The 24,691-nt window shown below is 33.0% G+C and overlaps 1 protein-coding gene across 2 annotated transcripts in view; it reads left to right on the top strand.

The window, feature by feature from the left end:
- The window catches only part of CHIC2 (cysteine rich hydrophobic domain 2), a 37,567-nt gene extending 17,092 nt beyond the window's left edge, over window positions 1–20,475 (top strand). Inside the window, exons 2-6 of one of the 2 annotated variants that reach the window (XM_081135948.1) lie at window positions 1,578–1,632; window positions 1,783–1,854; window positions 16,976–17,032; window positions 17,199–17,258; window positions 20,285–20,475. In XM_081135948.1, coding sequence (XP_080992074.1) covers window positions 1,578–1,632; window positions 1,783–1,854; window positions 16,976–17,032; window positions 17,199–17,258; window positions 20,285–20,335 — 295 coding nt within the window. In that variant the 3' untranslated portion in view covers window positions 20,336–20,475. Of the gene's footprint in view, window positions 1–1,577; window positions 1,633–1,782; window positions 1,939–16,975; window positions 17,033–17,198; window positions 17,259–20,284 lie in introns of both variants that reach the window. The other variant, XM_081135947.1, reaches the window with a different exon arrangement.
- Window positions 20,476–24,691: the final 4,216 nt, after the last annotated feature.

The following is a 24,691-nucleotide window of genomic DNA, read 5'->3' as shown; positions in this document are numbered from 1 at the left end:
GTTTAAACTCGTACTGGACTGCTCTCTCCAACTTAGCATATAACTAGCAAACTATAGTTATTTGATAAAATAATTTAATCTGTTTTAAATATTTAATTGCTGGGGATGTAAGGAAGACATTTCTCTTTGGGAGAGGTGGAGGTATCTGTTGCTTTTCTAGAAAATTTCAAATTCCCCCAACCCCCCATCCCGTCTATTTTCTCTATTCTCTCTACCCTCTCTCCTGTTTGTATTCCCTTGGCTTGGCCAGACTCTACCGTTCCTAATTGCCTTCACACAGCCCACATCATTCATTTTGGTTTCCCTGTCCAGCTCCACTTGATGGTTGAATAAGAAATCCCTAACCTAGCCAGCTGTTTAATACAGAATATTTCAGGGGATCCCTCTTACCAGTGCCAGCTACCCAATGAGCAGTATTGTCTATTTAAGATTTGCCTTGCCGGGCGTGGCTCAGCAGTTGAGCATCGACCTAGGATCCAGGCGATCAGTGTTCGATTCCCGGCCAGGGCACATACCCGGGTTGCGGGCTCGATCAATGACTCTGTCATCATTGATGTTTCTGTCTCTCTCTCTTTCCCTCTCCTTTCCTCTCTCTGAAATCAATAAAGATATATTTTAAAAAAAAAAAAAAAAAAAGGATTTGTTAAGACAGTGAATCTTAGGGGTTCTCATCATAGGAAAAAAATTTTTGTAACTATGAGAGGTGATAAATGTTAACTAAATTCATTTTGGCAATCATTTCACAGTATATACAGGTATCAAACCATTATGTGGTACACTTTAAATTAATACAATATTATGTGTCAATTATATATCAATAAAACTGGAAAAAAATTTTGTTTTCAGGATCCAACAAAAGTCATCATATTTAAGAATCTCAGTTTTTATTTTCAGAGTGATCTGCTATTGCCAATATGTCTGAGTATTTTATTCTTTCTTAAGAACTTATGTGAAGAAATAGTCATGTTCCCAATCAATTCTCATGATCTTTTCAGGCATTTGAACACTTAAGGATATTAAAATGCACTACTTCGGTTTCATTTCTTTGGGCGTATTATAGCAAATGTCTTAAAATTTGAAAATTTAAGTAGCCAGGCCAGCTAACATTGTTCTAGGTGTTTTTAGCATTCTCTGGCTGTAATAGCAGTGTAGATTTCAGAAAGTGCTAACCAGTTTGCATTTTTAGACATGTTACTGCTATATTGAGTGTTAACAAATGCTCTTAACCTAAAGAGTAATTAATAGAGATTTTCGCTTTCTGTTACTTAGTTGGAAGAACCTTAGTAATTTTGACAAAATTGAACATTGTGTAGTTTTTCATTACATTAATATTTTGGTTTGGAAACATAACCCCAAAGAAGTCATTTTCAGCCTCTTATTATATAAACTTTTTGAGTCAGCTGCTAAAATTGCTTGTTACATTTTATAAATTACTAATTACAATGTTTTTGTGCCTCAAACTTCCATTGTTATTCTGTATTTGAAGTTGCTATTTACTTGACCGTTGATTAAGTTAAATGGTCTATTTCGTGTAACAGTGACATGCAATAACATATTTTTCCCCTTTTTTTAAATAGATTTGGACTGAGCAACAAATTTGAATCAGAATTCCCTTCTTCATTAACTGGAAAAGTGAGTGTCTGTTAATTATTTAGATACTATTTTTACACCTCAAAACTAAAGTCTTTTCCTAACAAATTAGGAAAAAGATTTATGCTAATGATAACATGTTTATTGACATTAATATTGCAATGTTGTTATTTCTTAAATTTTTTTCTTTAGGTAGCTCCTGAAGAATTTAAAGCCAGCATCAACAGAGTTAACAGTTGTCTTAAGAAGAACCTTCCTGTTAATGTACGTTGGCTACTTTGTGGCTGCCTTTGTTGCTGCTGCACATTAGGTTGCAGTATGTGGCCAGTTATTTGTCTCAGTAAAAGAGTAAGTTGAATTATATATTTTAATTTTAATTTAGAAGTAGACAAGCAAGTCGTGCATTTATCTGTTTTTATTTTTTTGTATTGAATGTGTCACACTGTCCTGAATACTATGCAGAAATAACCTGATCCAGAGAGGAGTGATTAACCAAATTATGGTATGCTCATATGCTGTTTATATTAAATAGCCATCTAAAAAAATTATATTTATAATTTTTACCTCATAGGAAATTACTTGAGAGTAGAGTAGAATACAGTATTCTCTATATGTACATATTGATGGTGGCAAAGGATAATGATCTAACTGGCTTATTTCGCTTAGCGTAATGCTCTCTGGGTCCATTCATGCTTTCACAAAAGGTAAGATTTCCTTTCTTTTTACAGCTGAGTGGTATTACATTGTGTAAATTTACCAGAGCTTTTTTACCCATTATTTGAGATCCTCTGTTTTTCACTTTTTAAATGAGGAAACAAGATATTGCGATGTGTGCACAGTATAGGGTTTAGAAAACAAAAAGTAACCTTCATATTCTTCTCCACACATTTTTAGTAACTTAAGATCAATTTTCATGAAACTTTTTTATTTGAGACGTAAGGTAGATTGATATTTTTAGGCTTTTCCCATTTGTAGTTTCAGAAAGTACATTTCATTTAGCATTGTAGTATTTAAGTTATTATATATGTGGCTAGATGCAATGTTTATTTGATACATTTAATTTTATATGGACTGTACTATCTGTTAAGCACAAATAGTTATGATTACTGCTTTAAAAAAAGCTATGCATTTCCCTGTTCCAGGTATAAAGTATATAACCATAGAGAGGGTGACACTTCATGCGTGTATGAAAGGTATTAGAGACTCTGAAAAAGGAGTGCTTTGTAAGATGGAGGCAGGGTAATTTAGAGTAGGGATTTTTATTTTTAACCTTTTATTTGTCATGGATACCTTTGGTAGTCTGGGGAAGCTTATGAACCATTTCTTAGAATAATGTTTTATTTGTATTTTAAAAGATTTAATGTATTAGTAGTATTTTTTTAATCCTCATCCAAGGATATTTTTTCCATCACTTTTCAGAGAGAGTGGAAGAGGGAGAGAGAGAGAGGGAAACATCAGTGTGAGAGAGACATATTGATTGGTTGTCTCCCGCACATGCCTCGACTGGGGCTGGGGATTGAGCCTGCAACCGAGGTTCGTGCCCTTGGCCAAAATTGAACCTGGGATCCTTCCCTCTGAGGGTCGGCGCTTTAACCTCTGAGCAAAACCAACTAGGGCTATAATAGGTTTTAAAATAGGGTAGTGCTAGCTTTGTACTCCTTTTTTTTTCAAAATTGTTTTGCGTTTCTAGATTGTTTGTATTCCATGTGAATTTTAGAATTAGATTGTCAATTTGTACCAAAAAAAATCCTTTTGGGATTTTAGTTTGAATTGCATTGAATCTATGGATCAGTTTGGGGAAATTGGCATCTTAAAAATACTTAATCTTCTGACTCATGAAACAGTATCTCTCATCGTTTTCTTAAGTCTTTAAAGTTTTTTCCTTGAGCAGTGTTTTGTAGTTTTAGTGTACATGTCTTGTATATCTTTTTTTAGATTTACCATAAGTATTTATTGTTTATGCTATTTTAAATGGTATATATTTACAAATTTTCAATTATTTTTCCTTTTTAGGGTATAACTTTGTTAGTTTGTTTCATTAACTTTTTTGTAGAGTCCTGAAATTCTTCATAGACAGTCATATCATCTGCAATGAAGACATTATTCTTGTTCTAATCTGCATGCTTTCTGTTGCTTTTTCGTGTTTTACTGCACTCACTAGACTATTCAGAAAACATCGATTAGCAGTTGTGAGAACAGGTATCTTTGTCTTGCTCCTGATCTTGGTGGGAATACATTCACACTTTCATATTTCTGTATCATGTTAATTGTAGGGATTTTGTAGACACCTTTTTTTAGCTTGTGGAAGTTTTATCCTAGTAGCTTGTGGAGAGTTTTATCAGTAATAGATGCTGACCTTCTTTATCTGCAATAATATTTTTTTCTCTGAAATCTACTTTGCCTAATAGTAATATAGTCATTCCAACATTCTTTTGATTAATGCTAGCATGGCGTATTTTTTCCATTTTTTCACTTTTAACTTATTTATGCCTTTTATTTAAAGTTCATTTTTATAGGCAGTTTTGGGTCTTGCTTTTTTATTCAGTCTGATAATTTTTGCCTTTTAATTAAGGATGTTGGACCATTTATATTTACTGTGATTATTGATATGGCTAAATTTAAGTCTTTCATTTTGCTTTTTGTTTTCTTTTTTCCTTCATTCTTAGTTTCCATTTTTCCTCATTTTCTGTCTTCTTATATTAAAAAAGAATTTATTGAGGTGACATTCACATAACAGAAAAGTAACCACGATAAAGTGAACAATTTATTGGCACTTAGTACATTCACAGTGTTGTGTAACTGTCACCTTGTTCTCAAACAGTTCCATCAGTCCAAAGTAAAATCCCTTATCCATTAATCAGTTTCTCTTTATTACCCTCTCCCTCCAGCCCCTGGCTACCACTAGCCTATGTTCTGTCTTTATGGATTTATTTATTTTGGATATTTTGTATAAATGGAGTCATACATTATATGACCTTTTGTGTCTGGCTTCTTTCACTTAGCATAATGTTTTTGAGGTTCTTCTATGTTATAGCATGTATCAATACTTAATTATTTTTTATTACTGAATAATATTCCACTGTATGTATATACCAGTTTGTTTATTCATTCATCCATTGATGGGCAGTTTCCACCCAAAGGGTGACTACTACTGCTATGAACATGGATGTACATATATTCGTTTAATACTTGTTTTCAGTTCTTTCGGGTATACACTAGGAGTGTGGGGTTATAAGATAATTCTGTACAGTTATTTAACTTTTGAGGAACCAGAGCAGTGTTTAGGCTAGGACTAGTTACTCACTACTAGTGAGGCAAGACCCTCTTGGAAACTGTACTCAGTGGCCTGTGAATTACAATGTTTTCTAGCCTGGCTGATGGAAAGAGGCATTGTGCCAGATTTTTGTGAGCTTTGGGCACTGTTATCTCTAATTCTTCCTAATAGTTCTTTGCTCCACCTCTAGTAGTTTCCTTACTTGTATGTGCTGCTCTGTATACTCAGTAAGGACTATGTTCAGATCTTTGGAGTTCATTATCTTTTTAGCACTCTCTTCTTTGGTAATCTGTTCTGTGGTTTCTAGCTGACCTGGTCTCCCTAGACTCTCAGAGTCCTTACCTCAGGGAGTCACCAGGTTTTGTCTGGGCTCTCCCTCCATTCACTGCCACCTGGAGCTCTCTTAATAAGCTTGGGAATCATAGGGCCCATCTGATTTGTTTCTGGTTTCTCAGGAATCATTGTCTTTCATTTCCCATTGTACATTGTCTTAAAAACCTGTGTCATATGTTTTTGTCACTTTTTTGTTGTTGTTGTTTCAGGCCAGAGGTAAATCTGGTACCTAGTGCTGCATCTTTGCTGAAAACAAATCTGAATGTCTTTTTTTTTTTTTAATGGAAGTGTTCTTGACATATAAGTACTATGGTAGATGATAGGAATAGAAATATGTGTATTAATACCCTATTCAAAGAGCGTATAATCTATAGATAGTTTGTAAGTATTTGTCATGTTTTTCATGAAGCTTCTAATATCAGAAGACAATGAATATATGTCCTTAGGGTCTAGAAATATGAAGTGGCCACTTATAATCACAAAATATATTTGAGGGAGGGAGGTGGAGAGAGAGAAAGAGAAACATCACTGTGAGAGAGACATATCAATTGGTTGCCTCTTACAACCCAGGTATGTGCCCTTCACTGGGAATCGAACACTTGACCCTTCAGTGGGCAGGTTGACACTCTAACCACTGAGTCACACCGCCCAGGGCTAGCTGCCATTTCTTTATGCTGCTAGTGTACCATTCGCTGGAAGTTACTTATTCATTAATTCAATTAATATTTCTGAAGCTGCACTGTGGACTTGGTACTGTTTTAGATGCCATCTAGATGACAGATGCTGTTTAGAGGTTATGAAGTTCCTCTTGTGGACTTAAAAGGTAGATAAAAAGCAATGAGATGATTAGAAATAGTGGTAAGTGCTTGGAAGACAATAAAACAGGAACCTCAGCCTTTTAGTAGGTTCTTTGTAAGAGCCTGGGGAGCCTACAAGTGAATAAAATGCTCCAGCTTCATGAAATAGATTTTGACATTTACTTTTTGTTTTGTCTATAATTTTGTTTATATTTTGCTTCTTGATTGTGTCTTAATGGTAGCATTATAGTTAAAAAATTGATGTCCAAGTAAGTCAACTCTCTATGACTTGTATGTGCTTTCAGCCTGGCTCATTTTTTGAGGAAACAAGTGTCATAATTTTACTATATGTTGTGTTAAAGTATTTTGTTTTGTTTTGTTTTCCATCCTAAAGTAACTATTGGTTTTAGTTTTCTGAGATTTTACATATATATATTATATCCCAACATTAATGACTTTATAAACTTTGTTTATATATGTTCTCAGCCATATCCCTTGTGACTGAAGAACCCTAAATTTTTGACTTTATACACCAACTTCTTAATCTTAATAGTTGTTTTTTCTCCTTTCTTAGTGCTTTACTATTTTACATATGATGATTGGAATTATGTGGCTTTCTAAAAGTGTTCTATATGCATTTTTTTATAAATAGTGTGCATTTCTATTCCCCTTAAACTCATTCACTTAGGTATAGGGAAGTAGGCTGCCACATGTGGTAGCTGGGACCTGCACTTTGGCACTAGAAAGAACTGGTTTGGAAAGTAGTACTCAACTCTGAATGACTGATTAATTCACTCTGTAAACCTCAGTCTTTACCTCTCTAAAATGGGGTTAATATCTTCCTTGCAGTGTTGTTTGTTGTAAGGATTAGAGCAAGTACTTAGTATTTTGCCTGTAGTAGGTACTTAGTTAATGGCAGTTGCTGTTATCATTTTAGTATTATTCTTCCCAGTATCTGTCTTGCTAACTACTGTATCCCCAGTGCCTCTCACAGTGCCTTGCATCTACTTTGTGTTCACTAAATAGTTTTTGAATGAATGTACTGTTTAGCTTTTGAAATCTTTGAGTGGTAAGATCATAACATTTCAGAAGGTAGGGCCCTTAATATTCAAAACAAGATTCCTAAATAAATAAAAGTATCTTATGTTTTAGAGCAGCAATTTTTAACTGGTGTGCTACAAAAATTTTTAAAACATGTAATACCTGATTATTTAGTCAAGGGCACTGACTGTTTTTCCTTTAGATTGTCAAATAAAAAAATGACAACAGCCAACACAACAGTAGCCATTTGGTGTGAATGAATCAAAATTATACCTAATTTTTTTTGTCAGTTCTGCAAAAAATGTAATTTTTGGTGTGCTGTAGAATTTTAGTAATTAGTTTGTGTGCCATGAAATGGAAAAGGTTGAAAATCGTTGTTTTAGAGTAAATAGGAGACTTTTTTCTGCAGGGGCAATGTGATAAAGAGTAAAAGATAGTATAGTAAATCATTGTTTGAAGCTGGGTGATCTTGAATCACTAAAACCTCTCTGAACCTGGAGTTTTTTCTTCTCCTACCCCCTTTTTTTTTAATCTGAGAAAAAGGCTAACTGATCTCATAGGTAGTTCCCAGCTCTGAAAATCTGTAATCCTTTGAAAATTGAGCTGTGTAGGTCTATAAAGCATCTCTATTTCCAAATTTCAAATGAAGAAGTTCTCAATGTTGATTTTAACTCCAAACCTAAAGAATTAACATTTTAGTAATGCATCTTCATATAGACTATTTATTCATTTATTTTTATTCTTTTGGCTTCTCTGAGTTTATTTTATTTTACTTTATTATTTTATTTTTTCTGAGTTTTTTTTTTAGGTAATTGCTATTCAGCTTTTGAAACTTTGATGAAAAGAGCCTGTATCCAGTCTAACTGCATTTCTTTTGCTTTAAGTTGTATGTTTAGATATTCTTCTGGATATTTTTTTCTCTCAAAGTCAAGTTTAGTTATTCAATAATTGTGAGTTACTTTGGTTGGGGTGTAGTAGGGGTTGAGAATCCAGATAGGAGAGGTCAGGATCGTAGAAGGTTTTTTCCTAATATTTACATCCTTCCTTGAAACTTGTGTATTTCTTCTTAAGAGAAATTGAGAATGCCATGTAATGAGTTAATCCAGTATAGGAGGGACTGGGACTCTCATTGAAGGTAGCGTTGGTTTTTTTATATCTAATCCTAGGTATCAGTTTGTGGTTTCTTGCCCCTTCCTCAGTATCTCCCATATTATAAAATGCAGGATAAAGAAATAGGTTTAACCTCTTTGAAATCTTATTTCAATTGCTTTGTAAAAGGTCTCATGTAAAGTATTTCTCATAACCAGAGGAATATATTTATTGCTATTTCATTTCAAAGAATATGTTAGGCTCGAAATTTAGAAAACTGATTCTTATATAAATGAAATAAATTACAGTCATTAGTGTGGATGACACCGACAATTTGTTTGTAATTGGAAAAAGTGTTACTAAATTCTCATAAAAGAGAATACTCAAAAGAGTGTAAACTTTGAGTCTTAAATGTGCAGAGGTGGCACTGGTACTTTAAAGATGTGTTAGATTTATTTGAGAACGTGTTTTACCAAGAGCTAGCTGAAATTCAGTTCTGTCTGAATGTTTAGAAGATGCTGTTGGTGTAGTGGTTTGTAGAAAGATTTGCCTAGCTGCTTCAGTGTCCATTCTGCTGTTAACCCAATGAGTTCTTAATTTCAGATACTGTATTTTTCAGTTTTAGAATATTCATTTGATAGTCTATATTTGAGTCCAATTTATAGAGTCCAATTCTGTTCTGAAATTCTTTTCACCCATTTTATCTATCTTTTCCTCTATTTTATTGAACGTATTAATCAAAGTTAATTTAACGTCCTGTCAGCCAATACCAGTACCTGGATTGTCTGTGGGTCTGTTTCTGTGGGTTTTTTCTTTTGATTATTGGTCATATTTTCCTGCCCCTTAAACTTTTTTCTATGCTAGATACTACACACAAAATGAAGTAGAAGCTCCAGATGAAATCTACCACAATCAAGGATCTCATCTTTTCTGTATTAGGGACATAGTGTGAGGGGAATGGTCACTTTGGTGTAATAAGAGATTGAACTGGGTCAGACTGGGTTGCAAGTTTAGTAAGATTCAATTTATCTCTGATCTTTGTCTCCTCTACCCTAAAACTTGTACTCTTAGCATATTTTGAGTTTGGCTTTTTAGCCTTTCATTCCGTGCAGGTTCAAGTGTCCTGAGCAGGAGACCAGTCATGTGTTTAATTCAGATCCTCCTCCCCCTAGCAGAATTTTGTCTTCTATGCAGTGGTAGACTGTGACTAATTTTTCTCTGCCTTTCAGGCTTAGTCCCCTACTCTTCCATGCTGCCCCAGAACTCAGTAATGTCTCCAGAGAAAACTGGCTTTGCATTTTAGGGCACAACTAATTTCCAATCCATTGAGCCAGCCTGTACAACCTGCACAACCTATCGATTTATCTTTTCTTCTCACCCTTAGAATGAGCAAAGAAAGACAATGGCCAGTAATCATCAAATGATTTAGGAAGGGCTCTTTCTTTTTCTGGATTTTATTGTATCTAGTCCTTGTTGCCTCTGAAATTTTCTGATGTTTTGAAATAATGTGGTTTTTCTTCTTTATCCATTTCTTTTGTAGTTGGGAGTGTTGGCTTGATACTGGCTACTATATCCTACCTAGAAATATATGTTTCCAATTACCTTTATTTTATGTAAAGCATTATGCTGTTTTTTGCATATTTGAGGGGAAAGAATCATATGATTGTTTCTATCATGTTTTTTGTTTGAAATTTCATACTTAAAATTGTATTGTCAATACATTTTTTTTTCATCCTCTTTTTTTGTGTGTATGTTTTTATTGATTTCAGAGAGAGGAAGGATGAGACAGAGAGAGTTAGAAACATCAATGATGAGAGAGAGTCATTGATCGGTTGCCTCCTGCATGCCCCCACTGGGGATTGAGCCCGAAACCCAGGAATGTGCCCTGGCCAGGAATTGAACTGTGACCTCCTGGTTCATAGGTCGATGCTCAACCACTGAACCATGCGGATGGGTCTGTCAATACATTTTGTAAGGACATTATATTCATTTTATGTTATCCATTCCTCAAATAGAAGGATTTATAAATCAGTGTCACCTAGTTCAGAAGCAAGTAAAAATAATTTACTTGCTGATTGAAAGTGGAGAGAGCATTGGGTTTAAAGTTTGGAGATTTGAGTTTGAATCCTTTCATTACTCTCCCTGGTTGTACGACATTGGGCAAACCATTTGACTTCTGGAAGCCTGTGTACTTAATCTATAAAATAGAAATACACCTCAAGTCATGTGTTATTGCATGAGGCAAGGTATAAAAAAATAAAATACATTTTGCATAAATCTCATTGAGACTGCAAAGTAGAGTAGAATGGGTATTTCTAGACCTTAGAACCACAGAATATTAGAGCTGGAAAAAATTTAGTTTTATAGTACATTTTATTTTTCAAATTTTAGAGTAAATTTGATTGTTCAAGCATGACAGCTTAGTGGCATAACATACTTTGAATGGTAGTATTTCACATTTTCTTATGGCTAAGTAGTATATATGTACCACATCTTCTTCATCTAATCCTCTATCACTGGACACTTTGGTTGTATCCACATCTAGGCCACTGTGAATACTGCATTGATAATAGGGGTGCATATATCTGCAAATAAATGTTTTTGTGTTTTTCAGGTAGGTACCCAGAAGAGGAATTGCTGGGTCATATGGTAGCTCTGTTGATTTTTTGAGGAACTTCCTCACTGTTTCCCATAGTGGCTGTACCAGTTTACATTCCCACCAGCAGTGAATGAGGGTTCCTTTTTTTTCACAATCTCTCCAACACTTGTTATTGTCTATCTTGTTGATAATAGCCATTTTAACAGGTATGAAGTGGTATCTCATTTAGGTTTTTTGTTTTTTTAATTGATTTTTATAGAAAGGAATGGGGAGGGAGAGAGAGAAAAACATTCATGTGAGAGCAGAGAACATTGAAGGACTGCCTCCTGCACGACCCCCACCAGGGATCAAGCTCGTCACCCAGGCACATCCCCTGCCTGGGAATCAAACCACAGCCTTTCAGTGCACAGGATGACACCCAGCCAACTGAGCCACACCAGCCAGGGCTCATTGTAGTTTTGATTTGCATTTCCCTAATAGCTGGTGAAGTTGAGCCTCTTTTCATATATCTGTTGGCCATTTGTATGTCTTTTTTTTTTTTAAATATATCTTTATTGATTTCAGAGAGAGGAAAGGAGAGAGAGAGACAGACAGACAGAAACATCAATGATAAGAGAGTCATTGGGGATTGAGCCCGCAACCCGGAAATGTGCCCTGACCGGGAATCGAACCCCGATCGCCTGGATCCTAGGTTGATGCTCAACCTCTGAGCCACACCCGGCCGGGCTGTATGTCTTCTTGGGAGAAGTCTCTGTTCAAGTCCGCTGCCCATTTTTTATTTGGATTGATTGTTTCGTGTTGACTTATATGAGTTCTTTATACATTTTGTATATTAACACCTGTTGGAGCTGTTGTTTGCAAGTATCATCTCTCCATTTGGTTGGTTGCCTTTTTGTTTTGTTCGTTTCTTTTGCAGTGAAGAAGCTTTTTGGTTTGATATAGTCCCATTCACTTATTTTTGCCTTTACTTCCCTTGTGTTTGGGGTCAAATTCATAAAATGTTCTCTATGACCAAGTGTATAAGTTTAGTACCTATGTTTTCCTTCTATGTAATTTATTGTTTCAGATCTTACATTTAGTTCTGTGATCCATTTTGAATCAGTTTTTATACATGGGGACAAATTGTAATCTAGTTTCATTCTTTTGCATGTGGCTTTCCAATTTTCCCAGCACCATTTATTGAAGAGGACTTTTTTTCTCCATTGTGTGTTTTTTGGCTCCTAAAAGGAGCCTTTATGTATAAGGAAATTTGTTTAGAAATTTTTTTGAGGAATCTGATCATATTCTAGTCTATCTTTTTGGTGAATACAGATTTTTAATGTATTATAATACTGAGATATGCTATTTAAATGTCTGCACATCACTGCAATATAAGATTTATATTAATCCAGAACAAACAGGTGAATAAAGTAATTTTCTCTTAAGTTAAAATAATTCAAAGTTTTAGATGGTTTTCTTCTAATGACCTATAACTAAGAACATTTTTGTTTCACTTATGTTAGTGATTTGAATTTGTACAGATGTCAAAAGATAAGTATAGTTCTTATTTAAAAATACTCAAAACTTAAAAAAAAAGATTATGAATACATTCAAAGAATTATTCTTGTTAAAGCTTAATGCATTATAATTTGGGAGTTTAAAATTAAAACCTGTTTTAAAGAAGAAATTGAACATTTGAAATTGCACTTTGACATTCTGTGATGTTATGAATAAATCCTATTCAAATAAATTTTAAGTTTAAATAGTTTAACTTTTATAGTTATTAGTGAGATATTTATATATTTTCTTAACATATCTTAGCACATTTGTGGTATAAAAACTGATGATAATGCTGTTTTGTGGGCGAGGGGGATTTCAGAGAAGTTTGTTACAACTTCCACATTTTTTTTCTTTTGGCTTTAAGTACTTTAAAATCCATGAAATTCCCATTGATTTTATTAGGAACTTTAGAAAACCACGTCTTTGAAAAACCACTTTTTCAAATGATTGATTGTAAATAAATGAATTACTGGTAATAAGTGTACTGTAAGTACTAGTGGTAATAAAGTAGTGGAGTAATACATTCAAGATTTTCTAAAAGATTTCTTGCTTCCCCAAAAGATTTATTTACATCTAATTGCACATAATTTGTTTATAAGGAATAATAATTTATTTCTTAGAAAGTTATGAGATTTAGAAAGAATTATAAAAATGCTTCTTCATAGTAAATCAAATTTGCATTTTCAGGAAACCCTTCTTTTCTATTGTAACTTACTATTTCTAAGTGATTCATATGTATTTCACAATTCTAAGCTTACTTCACATGGGTCTTTGGAAGTTGATAAGGGAGTATGATATGCCTAAAATTAATTGTAGACTATTTAGTTAGCTATTTTGTGAATTATCCAGGCCTTTTACTTCTCTTGCAGAAAATTAAAAAAGAACCAAAGGCAATAGAAATTGAAGCCAAAATTACTATCCTTTTGTTGCTACTACTTGTTATTCAAGTTAAATCTATTTAATAAATAAGTCTATTTAGTAATTGAAATGATGTTTTGAATCTGTTAATTTTTACTTTAAAATTGCTTAATGGCTATATTAGAACTAGTTCACCAATGAGAAAAATATAATTAGCAAGGTGTTTAAATGAAGAAATATGTGAAAAAAAGTTAAAGTGAGCTCTGTGATGGGGGAGATAGGGGGGAGTCGTCCTCTTCTAGACCAGGTTAGTGATGTGATGTGATGTCATCCTCATAAAAAACTTGTTTTGCTTGCGTGGTGTGAGTTGGTGGTTTTGGCCCTTTTAATTAAGGATAATAATTCATGATAAAATTAGATTTCATGTTGGTCATCTTATGCAGAAGGAGTAAGAATTCAATGGTTAAGAATAACTAACCTGTCCTCTCACCCCTAGGGTGTGAGCGCTGAAAAGGATTAGGGCCCACTGTAGGGAAGCTTGCACTGAAGCCTGCACTGCCCTTTCCTCTGTTCTTTCAGTTAAATAGAAGATTTTTAGTTCCCATGACTATCAATCTGGTGCTTTTCAGAAGCACCAAATTCTTTTTAAGAAATTAAGATGACTTATTTTTAGAAATCCACTGGCGTAGGTTACCAAAAGATGATTTTTTTGTATGTCATGTTGACAGATCCTATACATACTATTTTTTGCTAATGAATATTAGTTTGCTTTAGTTTATGTTGAATTTAATGGTCGATATAAATTTATAAAAATCAAGGACAGATTTTTATATGCTTAGGTTTGCTTACCCAATAGTAATTATAGAGTTTGGTAGTGTCGAATCTTACATTTCATTAGAAATAGTATCTGACTACCCTGTGGACATAAACTCTTACCTTTTATTTCTAGTATACTGCAATTATAAGGTGCTTTTTTTTCATGTTTAAAGGCTTTTAAATAGCTTTTATAAATGTTGAAATGCTATATTTTTTAGTATCTGCCAAATTGGTATTGTATTTAATCTTGAAAATATATTTTGATTTTGTTAACTAAAAATAATTGCAGAATATTAAACATTCTCAGTAGTTAGCTTCCTCCCCCCCATTTAATTTGAGCTTTTGTTGTTACTAACAAATAATTTGTGGCACAGTTTTTCTTTTCTTTCTTTCTTTCTTTCTTTCTTTCTTTCTTTCTTTCTTTCTTTCTTTCTTTCTTTCTTTCTTTCTTTCTTTCTTTTTCTTTCTTTCTTTCATTCTTTCTCTTTCACTGCTAGAATCTATATACTTGTCACCTTAGTGTGCTAGAAATGTTCCACTCAGATCAAGGGTTTCTTTCTGGTTTTGTATGTTCTCACCTGCTCCTCACTGTAAATCATTGAGATGTCAAGTGTAATGATTAATTAAGCTGCACGTGCAAGTGCTTTTTTTTTTTCACCTGTCAAGCAGGAAAGAGGTCTTATAGCAAGATTAGATGGTGCTAATTCAGCTTTTACTTCAGACTGTCAAGTGTGTAGAAATATTTTATATTTAGATGCTTATTCAGAATATGACATAGCAGGGATTGTTTGGTTTAGAATTCTTAAATATTGTAAGGTGCAATTATTATACCAAACCCTATCATTAAACTCCTAATTAGAGGCAAAGAGTGTATTCAGAATTCCTACATAAATATTTTGGAATTTAGGGTTCATACTTTATACTTACCTTCTATTCAAATACTGCTAGTTGATTTAAGTTACTTGAAGTAAATATTTTTAAATTTTTAAATTGTGTGTGTGGGTGTGTGGTGTGTATTGTGTACACCATGAGATCCATTTGTAATGAGATTCATTCTTATTATAATATATCATGGGTTTAAATTTATAATGAAATGATGATAGTGGTAACTACACTTTTTTTCTTTGAGTAATGAAATTATGCAGAATGTAATATTAAGCTTTTAATTTTTATACTTTAATATTAAACAAGACTTGGAAAGCTTGTTCTCCCCACCCTAGTTCTTTCACCCCCGCCTCTTAAACCATCAGTAAAAGTAAAACCTCAAATTGTATAGTAATCTTAATCTATTATTAAAAGGTCCTAGAAAGGAAGATTACAAGGTAGATTCAGGTTTTGAATCGGTTTTGCCATTGGTTTAGCAGCGGGTGGGCAGGCAGATGCCTGCTCAGAGTAGAACCTATTGCCATTTTTCACCATTGATAGAGTAGCCTTTCAGAGTCAATGAGCTCTGTCAATGTGAGCTTGTCAAGGCTACAACTTCATAGACCTGAGAGGCGGTTTGAGAGGTCAGCCCTTTTCAGGTTTGCTGTGATGCAAATGAACTTTAATGCTTAAACAACTATTGGAATTTTTATGTCTGCTCCTTGTTCTTTTTTCTTCACAAAGTCATTGACGAGACATTCAGTGCTTTTTAAATTGGAAGTTGCATTGTGCTAAAGACCTAGTACAGATTTACGGAGGGCTGAAAGCAGTTAGATCATGTTCTTTTCATGGTGCGATTAGAATCAAATCGATTTCCCTACAGCCTTCAGCATTCAGATGGCAATTTTAACAAAGCTTGAGGGCTAGACAAGGGACAAAACGACTGAACTGAATGTTAATTACACTCTGCAGCCTTATTTTCTTTTGATTTGGGGCTGACTGGCAACTAAATTAACAAAAAGTGTGACCATAACTGCTGCCCTATTTTCATTTAAAAGGAGAGCTGCCTCTAAACGGCTATCTTTACAAAGAAACAAGTGAGGTCTGCTGATCATTGTTAGCAAGGGCACTTTTTTCCCTTTAAAATTCTTGCCCCAAAAAACTGTTCAAAAAATAATGTAATAAATTAGTCATTGGTATATTATTTTCCAGAGAGTGAGTTGGTTTTCTGATTTTTATGACATACACTTGGAGAATGTAAGGCAGTAGTGGTAATTCACTGGTAGTTATGAATTATAGCTGGCACCTATGTGACTGTGGTGTGTCTTTAGCATGTTCAACATGCTGAAAGGTAATGTGGTAACTAGATAATAGTAGATAATATTTTATTATAAAACATTTGACTATTGAAAAGCAGCTTGATCCTAACAGTTTCTCACCTAGCTCATCCCTGTTTGACATGCAGTTTTTCACATTTGATTATTAGTACTTATTTAGTTGTTCCACATTAATGGTGCTAGATGCTTTTTTCCTTCCCCTGTGAGGAAGCTGCAGCTGCACCAAGTTGCATTTGATTCTTGTGGCAACACTGTCCTTTTTGCACCTGCAGCTGTGCCAGTCTCATCTCAACACCTGGCACCATGAATTATCCTGTATTCCCAAGCAAGAAACATTGAATGCTGCATAGTATATATTGCAAAAATCAAGAGATCTTAAACATAAATTTCTCAGTTGATTAACAGTAGTGTTGAATTAAGAGTTTGATTTTACTATCATTCTTGTTGGTTTAAATACAATTTTGCCTGTTTTAATACTTAATACTTACATATTATTTCAGTATTGCAAATATATTTTTGAAATAAGTGGGGATTTAAATTTATATTATTTGATAGATAACTAGCTTTTTAGACTTTGATAGTTTTAAATCAGAGGCTAGTAAGTTTGAAACTGTGAAAACAGGAATCAGTGATAAAAAAACCAAACCAAACCATATCTTTATTAAAGTACTATTTGTATTCAGGTTACTGTTTAGTGCTAGACTGTTGAAAGTGTTATAGGCCACCCTATATTCAGTCACTGTCTTACACGTCTCTCCTTTTCACACAAAAAGCAGCTGCAAAACAGAGTTTTTCTAAAACCAGTCAAGAGTAAACTTTTTTCTCATTTGTCTTCCAGACACGAAGATCGATTGAGAAGTTATTAGAATGGGAAAACAATAGGTTATACCACAAGGTGAGTACCACAGGGAGCAGCTTCGTACTGTTGGGGTCTGAATTGCACAGTATGGAAACAGATGCTTTTGTTGAACTAAAAATATGAAAGGTGGACAAATGGGTTAGTCTGTTTGCTGCAATAAAATAGAGCTCATTTTTCTTCTTTTACTCTCCTTCTTGTCTAGCTGTGCTTGCACTGGAGACTGAGCAAAAGGAAATGTGAAACGAATAACATGATGGAATATGTAAGTTAAAGGGCTGTTTTGTGAGTTTCTCTATTAAATGATCATTTATTTTGCTTCTGATCTTATTCTTTCCATGATTATTAATCAGCAAAGGTGTCAGGAGCTTAATCTCCTGAGTGCAAGGATTTTCTACGGTTCACAGATGCATGGTTTCATGTGCAAGACTGATTTATAAAGTTATGAATGACTTGAAAACAAGGCTTCACTGTGTTCTGAAAAATAATAAATTAATTGCCAAGATAAAATAGCCTGAACATGTGTTGATGGAGTGTGAAATTTTAGATGCTGTATAAAGAATAACCACAACTTTGGTTACGCAGCAAGTCAGATATGGCTTTTTTATATAATGCTAATCAAGTTTCCAAGTGTGGAAGAAAACCTTTCAGCCAAGCCATTGGAGCTTAAGAAACCTTTAGCCTTTATAAATTTTAACTACCCATACCTCAGTGGCCTTTAAAGAATCTTTTAAAGTGTTATTAGAATATTGTTTTATAAAAATTATCTTTAAAGTAAAGTAGGAGATGGGGTTTGCCTGTCCTTTGTTGATTCTTTAAAAGATACCCAAGCTGGCGCATGCATACAGTGAATTTGAGAGCTTGTTCAGTGTGGCATTTAACTTACTGACTCCTTAATTCACTTGAACAGTTTTTCTCCTTTTGAAAAATTCAGAATACTATAGAAAATTATGAATTTTTATTTCCCCTTGAGCTTGAGCATTTTATTTTAAATGTGGAAAAGTTATTACATTAAGTGAAAAAGATCTAAAGAAGAATTGATTGTTGAAATTAAAGTCATAGCCTTTGTGAAGTGCCTGGCACATCATTTCTGACAAATCCTATTTGAAACAATTAAGCCATTTGATTGTGTGTGTGTGTGTATAAAAGATTGATTAAAACAGTGTTTAAGTAGTTGGAAATTGTCCTAAAGTCATTTTGTTCTGTAGTATTTACCCTTTTTCATTATTATACAGTCAAATCCCATTTCTAGCCTTTAACATAAAAGATGTCTTAAAAATGTCTCTTTTTTTCATAAAATAGGTCTATATTCAGTGAACCAAATAATGTAAAATTTATCATTATCTTTTATATCAAACATGTTACTTTATGATGATGAGAAAGACACTTGATACTTTATAATATTAATAAAAAAGAACACTCAAATAACTTGTTTTGAGATTGACCTATGAAATATGAAAATGCTAGTCTTGTATTTTCATCAGAGATGGTAAGAGAGTTTATGTATTTTGGTGGGAGGGCTGGATATGTAGGAGATTTAAAGCATTTTGTGAAAAAAAAAAAGAAAAAATTGCTTTATTTATAAACCCAAACACGAAGCTTAAAACTGAAGCTTTATTTATTTATTTTTGCACATTTCTAAATTTACATTGGAAAGGAAAACATAAAGTTATTCCCAATGCTATTATTTCCAGATAGAATTATAGGAATGTCACTCATTCATAAAATATACTTATTAAATAAAATAACTTACTAACCTTCCAGAACACTGTGAGCTCTGTGCTTTGTTTGTAAAATAGCTTCCTTTAATTTATTATGAATTTTTAGATAAACTCTACTACTAAAGCCGTATTTTTCATACCATCATAGAAGATACTCAGAAGAGTAGTAAAACATTTTTTTAATTGCTAGAAGTTGTATTTTTTCTAAATTTTCTCAGTATGTATATTTGTGGTAGTTGAATGGAGGAATAGCCTAATTTCAGAACCTTTCTAACAAAAAATTTTTAAAAGTTAAGATAACAAATAATGTAGTAAGAACAGAGTGCTTCTTTATCTATTGAATTGGGGCATTTTTACCATGTCTTTGACTTGAACTGTTCTTTAACTTACAGAACATATTTCATTTGTTAAAGGATTATATTTTGAATATTGGAGACTATCTAGAAAAATACCAACTTGATACCAACTTTTCTTTTATTCTGATATGGTAGAGCAGTATGATTTAGAAGGAAAGAAATAAGTGGCTAATTTCTGTGCATTTCTTCTGAAGGAAAAGAGTTCATAGGATATATTCTTTGAAAAATAATAATGGAAATATGGCCAAAGAAAGCATTTATTTTCCATTATGTAGTATACACTGTAAAACATAATGCCTACATTCAAGAGCTGAAACTGTATAGACTGCTTCATTGAGGACATGTTTGAAATATAGACATATTTATTGAATATTAACTCATAAGTAGTTTAAACATTTAATCATCAAGTTTTAGATTCAGTTTCTGAAAAAACAAAAATGAGTTCACCAAACTTGGAAATGTTCAAATCAATTTTTTTTTGGTTTGTTTAGCATTATTCTATACAGAATTGGAAAAGGGAAAGAGTTGATTGGAATTTAAGACAGTTCAAGTTTGGAATAAAAATTAGCTCTGGTCAGCTTGTGTCTTTCTGTGCTACTGTGTTCTGTCTTTGTTGGTTTTCCTTTAATTTTTTATAAAAGGTCCTTTGGAACAAATTTCAACCTTTAATTTTGCTAACTTAAGAAGAAAAGGACTTTTAAAAATTTAAGAGATGAAGGATCAATACTCTTTATTTAGAGATCACATATCGTGGTACAGTAAAAATGAGAGCAATTCTAGAACATAAAGACCCTTGGAATTGGGTTAGATAAAGAGGAGGAAGCCTGAATAAATAAATATTGGGTCAGCTGCAGCCACATAGTACAGTAGAAAAGGCAAGGCTTTGCAGTTAAGACTGACCTTTGTTCAAATAGGGACTCCTCATCCATGGTGTTACCCTGCTTAGATAATCAGTTTCCTCATCTGTAAAATGAGGGTGAAAATGCTTGCCTCATAAAAAAGTTGTTGGGATTCAATAGATCCAGATAGTATGAAATACTTGTAGGTACTAGTTATTCTTGGTAAATGCTAGTTCTGTTTTCTCTCTCATTCATGCATGTATTCTCCTGTGTGCCAGAGGCACTATCAAAATTAAGTGATGGAATATAACTGAACTTTTGTTAAGATGAAAACCTATTTAAATCTTTTTAAAACTTTTTTTTCTCCTTTTACAGGTCATCCTCATAGAATTTTTACCAAAGACACCGATTTTTCGACCAGATTAGCATTTACTTTATTTATAGAGACTTTCCAAGTATGTTGTCTTTCCAATGGTGCCTTGCTTGGTGCTCTTCTGGTGGTGACATAACATTGGTTCTACAGAATCGTGTGGTGGTTTTCTGTTGTGTTTTTTTTTTTTTTTTTTTTTTTTTAAATAACCGCATGTTCTAAGTGTGTGTTTTTGTCCAACTTTGCAACAGTTATTTCATACAGATGTTTAATACTTAAGTTATTGTGCTTTTTTCTGTTATGTATTCTGATTTTCAAGGATTACTTTTTTGTATTATCAAAAAAATACAGTTGAACTTAGCATAAAAAGTGGCCAGCCTTTTTTATTTTATCACCAAGGTACACATAGTCCTTTATTTATTAATTCCTTAATATAGAAAAACACCTTTGTAAGGCTTTACTTATCAATTCTAGCAAGCACACTCTTTGCATTATTTTCTCCCTTTTTAAATTTAATGTAGTTATTATTTTCAAGTAGTTTTCTTTAATAGCATTTTGGAGTTTAACATGTCCTTTCTCATACAAATCCTAAAGCTCTGTTTACAATGGAAATACCTGTTACATTATGAAGACCTATAAAAAAGTTTTGAAAGGATTTCTGTCTTCAAAGGTAGCAAGGCAGGATTAAATTAATTTTATTAGAATAGACAAATCAGTCAATGGCATGCATGCATCTAATGGTTACTAGAGCTCAGGATCATAAAATATAGTAGCATTACAATCTGTATATATTTTTTATCAAGATGATAATAATGGCCTTACTTGGGTTATTTTTTATTGTTTATCAAATCTTATATACAAAAGTATGGAAATACTCCTTTAAAAATTTTCTAAGGGAAATGTTTCTCCTAATCTAATACAGTTGTAGAATGGATATATGTTTCTAAAAAGTTTTTGAAAGAAAGCAAAAATTCTGGAATTAAAAATAAACTGGCATTTAATACCCCATTGATATTTACAACAGATTATTACTAAGAAATGGCAGGCATATTTAGTACTGTTTTTATCTACTAGTTTGCTTTTGGTCCAGTTAAGTGTACTTTTTGATTGAGAGTGATGTTTAAGTTTAAATCAGATCAGCTTGTTTCTTTTAAATATATACAAGCATACATATTTTTCTCTCCTTTTGGTTGTACATACGTCCATGCATTTTAAAATTTTCTGAATGGCCTATGTGTAAATTTTTGTTTTTATAAACCTGAAATTATACAAATTTTAATGTGTGTCAAGAACTTGTTCAGTTCAGCTGTGGTATCGAGCAATAATGTGAATAACTTTTGAAATTATATAAACTATGCTTAATAATTTGTATTAAGAATTGGTACCACTATACAATACCTTCTTCCTTGTATTAAATCTTTTAAATACCAGTTTCATTAATTTATATACCTGTATTTTTTTAAAAAGTATTTCTTTGTACTTCTCCAAAGTACTGTAATTCTATATGAATTTGAATAGTTGAATGCCAGTATTTTACGTCCTATATCCTATATTGGACATTAGGAACTATCTTAAAACCTAGGATTTTTTTTTTGTATGAGAATTATTTGTTTCCATTGCCCCCTAAAGTACTTAACTTTAATTTATAAAGCACTTTTCCTCTAAAGAGCTCAAATTACAAAGAATCCAAACACATCTCACTTTATTTACCTTATGTCTAGGGTGTAGGCTGCCACCTTAAAGTAGTGGAATTAAAAGATAATGCTATTCAAAAACTCTATTATTCCTCTAGTTTCAGTGTGGAAAATTACTGTATGGAGAATGCTAACTCTGCCTCGGTATTCAGAAAGAGCAGAAAAATATGACTGGGTAGACTATGCAACATAGTGTTCCATATCTAAAATTTTATAAATTTATAGAGCAGCATATTGATTAGCTTTATAAGAAGAACTGTACCTTTTGAGACATAATTTTTTTCTCCTATTATTAGTCTTTTGTAAGTTATAATTTTTATTTTATTCCTTTAAGAATATTTAACAATAATTTCATAGTTGATAGTATTAAGTTAAGGATTTTTAAAAGCTTTAATAATTTTATTGAGAGGTGTGTCAGTTGCTTAAAGATTCCCTAGAAATGTGCACTCTTATATTTCTAATGTATATAAAAAAGAACTCTGAATGCTTAATAGGTGGTATTACCGTAAGCCAGTTATGCCTTGAGCTTGAGTGTCTGTGCTTGGGTTTTCCTTAGTAGCCCCCAGTATGACCCCTCTGGCTTATCCTTTCTTTTATCATGAATCTAAGTGCCCATGTTACTGGAAATTAGAAATTTTTAAAATGATGATTGTTCTTCTGTTCCTGTTTTCTGACTTAAAGTTTGTGAAGCATGAATCATAGGTACTTTTAAAACTGACCAAGAAAAAGTATTATTCGCAGAAAATCTAATGTATAGATTTTACTTAGGATCTTTGTTTATACATTACTGGCATTTTATAGTCAGTGTCCCATTCCTGTGTAGAAACATTCTTTTATCAAATAATGTACTTTGCAAGCCCTATTCTATTTTAATACGTGACTTTTGTATATCTGGGTTAAAATATATATACTCCAAAACCTAATGACTATAGTAAAACGTAAGTGACACATTTAGCTTCTAAGGTAGATACTGCCCTGCGCTCACAGGAGGGTTGCCTTACTTCTATAAAATGGTCATCAGATGCTTTATTAAGACACTTTAATGACTAGGTTTCATTCATTTGTGATATAAACATGTAATTTAGGCCTAAAATCAAGAAGTGTTCAAACCTTGAATAATAGTAAACTGATTTCATTTTCTTAACTATAAAAACTAGTTTTGTAATTGAATTTTAAATCAAGAAAAACCACAGCCTTCTCCATAGTTCTGTTTTCAGTGTTATTTGTACAGAGCTTCTGATTGCTTCTTTATAGTAGTAGGCATAGGCCAACAGTATAAAACTTTGACAACATTTTTTATCAATCCCTAGTTATGAAAAAACATAACTAGGGATAGCTATGAGTAACATGTACAGTTGGACCCACAGCCACATGAGTTCACACTGTACTAGTTTTACATAACATGTACAGACTGTTTCAACTTTCATGGTATTCTGCTTCACAATTGTAACTTAGTTGCATGCCTGATTTTTACTGTAAATATTTGCTTTGGCTCAACTGTTGGTCAGTAGTACTAAATCAACTAAAACACAAAGTACAATGTGTTTAAAACTGTCTTTAGCTGAATTCAAGCATCTAGTCCTGGACCCTCTTTCCTTCTTCTGTCCTACTGAAGCACTTTGGGTCCTTTTGCTGCCCCCTCGACGTCCAGAGTCTTCCCTCAGGCAGGGACATAGTCCAGAATTGCCTTTTTATCATCCTTTCCCAGAGCTCCCAGTAAGAATGTTAATTCTTTTTGCATTCTTAGCTAGGTGTTTAGTAAGCCAGTTAAACTGAATTGGTTACATTAAGTGATTAAGAGCTGATACTTTCAGCTGTGCTAAGGTGGTACTTGCATTTGTATAATGGAGTTTCTTAACTTAAATTTCCAATTTGGTACAGTAGTGTAATTAGCATTTTCCTTTTCAACAGTTTCTATCAGTCCAGACAGGGAGGGAGGAATAGGATAGTTGCATATGGGCCTTCTCAAACCACCATTTCTGAAGAAAAGCTGATTTATATCTAGTATTAGGGTAGGAAAAATAGACCGAAGGCCAACCCTACACCAAACTATTAGTTATCCTGTAATAGTTTGTGTTTACCCTTTTTTTAAAAAAGAGAAAGTAACTCTTAATTTTCCATATATATGATAGCCAACTGTTATTTTTAGTAGCATTTATATAAGTTGAGATTTGAAGATTTGTCTTTAAATTTTGAGTTATCTTGTTCTATACTTTTACAAAGGTTTTTAGATAGTAATTTAAGAGAAGCCTGTATATTGTCTATATTATTAGTCATATTTCCGTGTACTACTTGTTTCTGCAATAGGGAGCAATATTCTGTGCCCCCCATGGTAAATTGAAATAAGAGTTTGTTTATAGCCTTAATAGACAGTTCTGAAAAACAGAAATTCATAATGCTAATCCTGATTTTTAATTCATTTCTATGTTCTGCAAAATCATCAAATTACTTGGCCTCTTTGCTTTTATTTTCATTTCCACAAAAGGAAGATAGTATGACTACCTCATTTTTGATCATTTATTATGCTGTTGTTTATTAAATCCTATATAAAAGTCGCTAGATGTTTACTACTAATGGTTGAGTAGCATTTTTGACTTATTTACACTGCAGTAAAAACTTGAGTTACTTTCAGACTTTGCATTTAAAATTAAAGCATTAGAATGAGTATTCCCTGTATGTACCTATAGTAAAGCTTTGCATGTTTAAAAATCAGGTAGG

Source organism: Miniopterus schreibersii, assembly GCF_964146895.1.
Source record: "Miniopterus schreibersii genome assembly, chromosome: 1".
Taxonomy (NCBI): Eukaryota; Metazoa; Chordata; class Mammalia; order Chiroptera; family Miniopteridae; genus Miniopterus; species Miniopterus schreibersii.
This window is presented reverse-complemented; position numbering and strand designations above follow the sequence as displayed.